Below are 7,397 nucleotides of genomic sequence, written 5' to 3'. Positions count from 1 at the left end.
GCAATCAAATTTGCATTAGAAGCTGCTTGCTCTGGAAAGATTTTTTCCCTCAAAGTATTTGTAACACAGTGCACTGTCAAAATTCTTTTCAAATAAATTACTTTCTGATAACATTTAGCTAATACCACCTACAATGTGGACAGCCATGTACACAGTATGACAGTGGATTTTTGCAGCAACAGAGAAATAATCGGAAACTGGTTCTAAATTCTAGATTATAGTTCATAGTTCATGTGTTATTTCTTGTAAACATATGGTCCCCTCTAAGGGTAAGGTGTTGGAGCTGGTATTGTAGCATGTCTGTGTCAGCAGGTTCCTCAATGCTCATTTTGTCTAAACTGAGGCAGTCCAGGGATTTAGAGTGAGCCCTTTTACCTTTTAAAAGGCAAAGAGGAGGCAGGGGACTATGAAGTGCCTTGTAAGGTTCATATGGTAATACTTTAGTGCATTTATCCCCTGAGCTGGGCATCCGTCTCCTCCTCCTCCCATTTACTGCTGGGATCTCATATGGCTGATAGTACCTACTTCTAGTTTTGTAAAAACGGGAGGAACATGCAAGTCCTGAATCAAGCTGTTTAGAGTGCAAGTTAGGCCTGAATTCCAATTTATTATCTTCATTTCCTGTATACTTTTGGGCTAATTTTAGCAGCTCCTCTCCAGTCGTGAAGCCAACCAGGTAGTTAGAATCCATATGAAGGATATGATAGCCTGAAACTGTCTGTCGCATTGGTGAGCAGGGGGTACTGGAACATCGTGGTTTTTCTGCTTCTCTTTTGCCTGCAGAATTGACCTCTGAAAGAGGTACAGGGAGGGCAGATATAGTAGTTATGGACTCTCCTCCATTTATGTCCATTTTAAGCAATCTGCTATCCTCCTAAAAATAAAACAGAGATTTATCACAAATAGAGCCTTTAGCCAATAAAGGAGCAGAGAGAACTCAGAAATCAGATTTTTTATTACCCAGAAACCATGACCAGTACTTCTCTATTCAGTTTTTTCTTACACTGTACAGAGTGTCTTAGAACAAAGCTATCACTGCCATCTGCCTTTTAAAATTATTTTGGTCCCCTTTTTAATAACAAATACTACAAATATACTCTTGATATTCTTAAATATGTTAAAAACATATTCTTAAGTAGTACTGTACAAAAAACTGAAGTATCTTTCCACTCTATTCTTAAATCCTTTTAGTCTATTTGATCCCTTATAAAACCTTTCATTTGAGGCCATCTACATCCATTAGCACATCCACTGTACCTTCTCCTGTACTCAGCTGCATATTTTTTCCATTCACAATAATTTCAGTAAACATACCTTAAAAAAAAAACCCAAGGCATTTAACAGTTACTACCTCAGGCATAACCATGGACTAGACCTGACCTACTGGATACAGCAATGTTTCCCTGTTGTGGGTTGACCTTGTCTGGTTGCCAGGTGCCCACCAAGACACTCTATCACTCTCCCTCCTCAACAAGGACGAGGAAGAAAACTATGATGAAAAAGCTTGTGGGTGTCCTGGTTTTGCTGGGATAGGATCATAGAATCAGATTTCTATTCAGGAAAGCTGCATTTCTGCAAAGACTATAATACTCAATTTCATTGGAACAAAGTTGGTAAGACACTTAGTGTTAGTTTTTGGCCATCACTGGTATGCAGCGATCAATATCTTTAGCAGTTTTCGAGTTAGCCAAGTGCAGAACCTGGGGGAGCAAAAGCCAGGGCAGCTGAGACAAAATGACCAACAGAATTATCCCATACCTGTCCTGGTTTTCCTAGGACTGAATTGTAGAATTCCCTTTTAGTGTTTCAGCAGTGTTCTCTTAAAATGAACAGAAGTTAATATTGGAACTTTGGCTGGGATAGCGTTGTTTTCCTTATGAAGCTGATAAGTTGTTTTTTTATTTTTCATTCTCGCTGGCATATATTTACATTCTTCAAGGTTTCGCCTCCACCTTTTACCTGGTTACAGTTTCTTTTAGTTTTTTTTCTTATTTCGGCACAAGAGAAAGGGGGGGAGCGACCAAAACCCTGGGAGTCTCTGGGATAGGTGACCCAGAACAGATGATCCAGGTATGATCCAAGCTGACCAATAAAGGTCTATTCTATCCCATAAAGGTCACACTCACTATAAATTGGGGAGCTTGCAGGGGACAACCCCTTCAACCCCTTCCTCCTTGTTCCTTCCATCCCTTCCTTTCTCCTTCATGATGATGGCCCATCTCGGTTCCTAAGGCTTACTCCTCACTTGTCGCGTTTTCATTGGTGTATGGCCGTGGCTGCTGTTTGAGAGCTGAGTATAACTTTGCTTTATTATCATTGTTCCTATTCTTGTTACAGTTAATTGGCGTTATTATTATTTAAGTTTGGGTTGTTTTAATTTTTGAATAGTATTTATCTCAACTGACTTAGCTTGTTTAAGTTATTAAATAGTCTTTATTTCAACTGACAAGTTCTTTACTTTTAACCTCCTGATTCTCTCTCTGATTTCATCAGGAAGGTGGAGGGCGAGCGAGCATACTTTGTGTTGTTTTAGCTGCTTGCTGGGTTAAACCACAATAATACTGTAAACATCACACTTACTATAAATTGGGGTGTTTGCTGGGGATGGCCCTCTTTCCTCAATGGTTACTATCCCTGGAGAGTCTCACCTGTCCTTCTGCTCCTGAGGCCTACTCCCTCATATGTTGTGACCACTATGTTGGCTATATAAAACGTTGTGTACTTTATATTAATATCGCTATCAACATTAGGGGTTTTATTATTATTATTTTATTAAATCTGATTCTATTTCAACCCATGGATGTCCTTTCCTTTTACCAATTCCCCTCTCTGAGTGGGGAGGAGTCATTGGGTGATAAAACAACTGTTTAAACAACGACAGTGGGTCAAGATAAAGACAGGGAGATCACTCAGCAATTACTGTCATGGGCAAAACAGACTTGACTTGGGGAAATTATCTTAATTTATTCCCAACCAAAATCAGAGTAGGAAAATGGGAAATAAGAACGAATATAAAATCTCCTTTCCCTCACCCCTCTCTTCTTTCCGAACTCAACTTCACTCCTGATTTTCTCTACCTCATCCCCCCAAGTGGCACAGGGGGATGGAGAATGGAGGTTGCAGTCAGTTCATCACATGTTGTCTTTGCCACTCCTTCCTCCTCACTCTCTTCCCTGCTGCAGTGTGGGGTTCCACCCATGGGAGATAGTCCTCCATGAACTTCTCCAACATGGGTCCTTCCCATGAAGTACTGCTCCAGCGTGGGTCCTTTCCACAGGGTGCAGTCCTTCAGGAACTGACTGCTAAAGCATGGTTCCCCCATGGGGCCACAGGTCCTGCCAGAAAACCTGCTCCTGCATGGGCTTCTCTCTCTCCACGGGCTGCAGTTCCTACCAGGAGCCTGTTCCATCATGGGTTCTCCACAGGTGGCAGATTCCTTCAGGGCACATCCCTCTGCTCTGGCATGGAATCCTCCACATGCTGCAGGGCGAATACCTGTTCCACCATGGACCTACATGGGCTGCAGGCGAATCTCTGCTATGTTGCCCCCTCCTGCTTCACTGACCATGGTATCTGCTGGACTGTTTCACACTTTTCTCACTCTTCTCTCTCACAGCTGCCGTGCAGCATTTTTTACCCTTTCTTCAATATGTTGTCACAGAGGATGCACCAGCATTTCTGGTTTCTTCTCACAAAAGCCACCTCTGCAGCCCCTCTCACTACCAAAATACTGTGGGATTTTTGGTTAAGGTATTTATAATAAAGTAATCAGTGTTCAATAAATATAACATAAGATTCTTAGAAGTATCTTAAGCATAACCAATATTCATATTTCTATGGATTTTGTTTGGTTTTGTTGTTTTTTTATTTTAATTTTTATTTTTGGAAACAGACTATTTGCCCTGACAGCTATTCCAAAATCTTCAACTCAGAGTCTTTACAGATACAATTTTTCACAATTAGCCATTAACATATTTAAAATGGAAAGACAAGGTTGATAGCACAGGAACTGCATGCAAGTGGATCCCATAATACTTTGAATTCTGCTTTGAATGTCTTCTATAATATCTCTGTAAAGCTATTTCACAAAATGCAAAGGATGACATTTTAAGTGGTGAGAAGCCCTCCCAGTAATTATTTTGACTAGCCCTCATTTTGGAGACATCGTGGTGCTCAGATACACACTGGGCCTAAACCATGACATGAGGGCACATTGCTGTCTCAAGGCCAGCTAGAGAAGATCACACAGGAACATGTCCAGAAGGATTTGGAATGACTCCAGAGAAGGAGACTCCACAACCTCTCTGGGCAGCCTGTTCTGGTGCTCTGTTACCCTAGCAGTAAAGAAGTTTCTCCTTACGTTTAAGTTGAACCTCATGTGTACTAGTGTGACCATTGCTCCTTGTCCTGTTGCTGAGCATAACGGAGAAGAATCTGATCCCATCCTCCTGACACCCATCCTCTGACCCATCATTCGGGTCATTGATGAATATATTGAACACAGCTGGACCCAGTACCGACTCCTGAGGAACACCACTAGACATAGTCCTCCCACTAGACTCTGCCCCACTGACCACAGCTCTCTGAGTTCTGCCCTTCAGCCAGTTCCCAGTCCACCTCCCTATCCAATCATCCAATCCAGAGTTCTTAAGTCTGGCTGTGAGGATGCCATGGAAGATGGTGTCGAAAGCCTTGCTGAAGTCAAGGTAGACCACATCCACTGCCCTCATCTCATCTATCCATCCAGTTGTGCCATTGTAAAAGGCTATCGGATTGGTCAAGCATGACTCCCCCTTGGTGAATCCACGTTGACCACTCCTAATAACCCTCTTTTCCTTGACATTCTCTGAAATGGCCCCAAGAACATCTCCTTTCCAGGGATGGTGGCGAGGTTATCCGGTCTGTAGTTACCCAGGTGCTCCTTCTTACCCTTTTTGAAGACTGGAGTGACATTGTCTTTGGATAGTGGCCTAGCAATGACCTCCGCCAGCTCCCTTAGAACTCATGGTTGCATCCCATCGCAGCCCACAGATTTGTAGATGTACAGTTTACTTAATTGTTCTCTAACCCAATCCTCTTCAACTGAGGCAATGTCTTCCTTTTTCCTGACTTCCTCTTTGATCTCAAAGGTCTGGGAATCCTGAGGGCTGGCCTTAGCAGTAAAGACAGAGGCAAAGAAGGCATTCAATAAGTCCGTCTTCTCTGTATCCTCCATCACCCACTTCATTCAGTAGCAGGCCCACATTTCCTCTAGCCTTCCTTTTGCCTCCAATGTACTTGAAGAAACCTTTCTTGTTGTCCTTGACCTCCCTTGCCAGGATTAATTCTGAGGAGGCCTTAGCTTTCCTTCCTTCATCCCTACATCCTCTGACAACATTCTTGGATTCCTCCCAAGTGGTCAGCTCCTTCTTCCATGTTCTATAAACTTCCTTCTTCCACTTGAGTTTATCCAGTAGCTCCCTGCTCAGCCATGCAGGTCTCCTGGCTCCCTTAGTTGATTTCCTACTCATCGGGATGCTCCATTCTTGACCTTGCAGGAAATGGTGCTTGAACATTAACCACTGTTCTTAAATAACAGCATATATTTGGTGTTGAGGGTGACAGTGCAGCTCTCTTACCCTTGCAAAAAAATTCTGTACACTGTACAGGATTCTAAGATTCCTGTGATGCACATAGTTAGTAAAAGCACATAGTTAGGGTTGTCTGGCTGCAGCCTTCGCGGCTCCATCAGCTAAGTTATTTCCTTTACTAGTTTCTGTAATGCCCTTGGTATGACCTGGGTATTGTCCGTATAAATATTAACTCGTTTACCTTTTCCCAAATGTGGTACACGCATTAAAGCTAACAGCTCTACTCCTTGTGTGCTCATCTTCACTGGAAGAGGTTCAGCTTTTATGACTTGCCCTTGGCTGGCCACAGCATTGGTGTCTGTGCAAATAGTAACATTAGCCATCTACAGAGTCATATCTGGATTCTGCAAAGGAACATCAGTTAAATCTGCTCACGGTTTGCTTAAAGTGTGCATCACCAACTCACACTGATGATGGTCTTCTCCATCATCTGGCAAAAGTGTTGGTGGATTCAAGGTGTTTCATCTTTTCAAAATTACGTTATTTGCCATTAGAAGGATCAGTTTGTATCTGTGTGCCTGTTGTGGCAGTAAGGCTTGGGTTGCATACTTCTTCAACAGTATTTCCACCTCTTGTGGGATGTAAACTGTCACAGAGTGTCCCAGAATGAGGGAACAGCTTCTTTCCAATATTGTGGCTGCTGTTGCTCCTGATTTAGTACAGTTCCCCGCCACAACAGGGTCCAGTTGAACAGAATAATATGCAATGAGTCTCTGATGGAGTCCTGTTTTCTGCATTATCACTACACTAGCTATCCCTTTATGCTCACATGCATACTAATTAAAGGGCTTTGTATAATCTGGGAGTCCAAGAGCAGAGCTTATGCCAGAGCTCCTTTTATCGCTTTGTAAGCTTTCTCCTTTTCCGGGCCCCATGCAATAGGTTCTACCTCCTCATTTCATGTTACTTCTGTCAGAGGTTTTGTTGATTCTCCTGTCCCAGGAATCCACGTTTGACAAAATCCCAAAACTCCGAGGAACCCTCGCAACTGTTTCTTTGTGACCAGACATGGAAGCTTTATTATAGCTTCTGTTCTTTCTATTACTCACTGCCCTTCCCTTAGGATAAACCCCAAATATCTGACTTCCTTCTGACCCATCTGAAGTTCGTACAGAGATGCATGATGACCTTTCTCTGCTAAAGCAATACATAGATGTACAGTGTCTTTTATACAGGCATCCTCATTTTTGCTTACTATTAACAAATCATCTACATATTGTACAAAAGCTGATTCACCATGTAGTTTTATGTCTCTCAAATAATTTCTCAGTATTTGTGAAAAAATTGTAGGAGACCCTGCAATCCTTTGTGGGACAACGTCCAGATTAATTGTTTTCCTTTCCATGTAAAGGCAAACAAAAGTTGGCTGTCCTCATCTAAAGGGATACTAAAGAAAGTAGCAGTTAGATCAGTCACAGTAAAATATCTTGCCCAATGTAGTATTTGTAAAAGTATGGTAGAGGGATCAGGCACTACTGTATGACTGCCCACAGATGTTGTACAAAGCAGTATTCTGGGTCCCCATCTTCATCTAATCTATTCTTTTTTACAGGGAGTATAGGAGTATTATATGATGAGACTCATTTTCAAAATACCTTGGGCTAAATACTGGTCTATTTGCTTTTGAATGTACTTTTCAGCTTCTTGGAGTATAGGATACTGTTTCACAGCCAAAGGGGGGGTATGTCCTTTTGGTTTTATGTTTACAGCTTGAGCTGAAATCAGTAGTTCTACATTGGTTCTAGTTTTAGTCCACAGCTTTGTTGG

The 7,397-nt window shown here is 42.2% G+C and overlaps 1 protein-coding gene across 1 annotated transcript; it reads right to left on the bottom strand.

Moving 5' to 3' along the window:
* Positions 1-229: 229 nt before the first annotated feature.
* On the bottom strand, positions 230-4,730 carry LOC104535520 (UNC119-binding protein C5orf30 homolog). The gene is made up of 2 exons (XM_010194393.1): positions 4,716-4,730; positions 230-874 (listed from the first exon to the last, which is right to left on the bottom strand). The coding sequence occupies exons 1-2, from the start codon at positions 4,728-4,730 to the stop codon at positions 230-232; spliced, it is 660 nt and encodes a 219-aa protein (XP_010192695.1).
* Positions 4,731-7,397: the final 2,667 nt, after the last annotated feature.

The sequence above is a fragment of the Mesitornis unicolor genome, unplaced genomic scaffold, assembly GCF_000695765.1.
Source record: "Mesitornis unicolor isolate BGI_N332 unplaced genomic scaffold, ASM69576v1 scaffold18681, whole genome shotgun sequence".
Classification (NCBI taxonomy): Eukaryota; Metazoa; Chordata; class Aves; order Mesitornithiformes; family Mesitornithidae; genus Mesitornis; species Mesitornis unicolor.
Note: the sequence above shows the minus strand (reverse complement) of the source record. Positions and strands in the feature narration are given on the sequence as shown.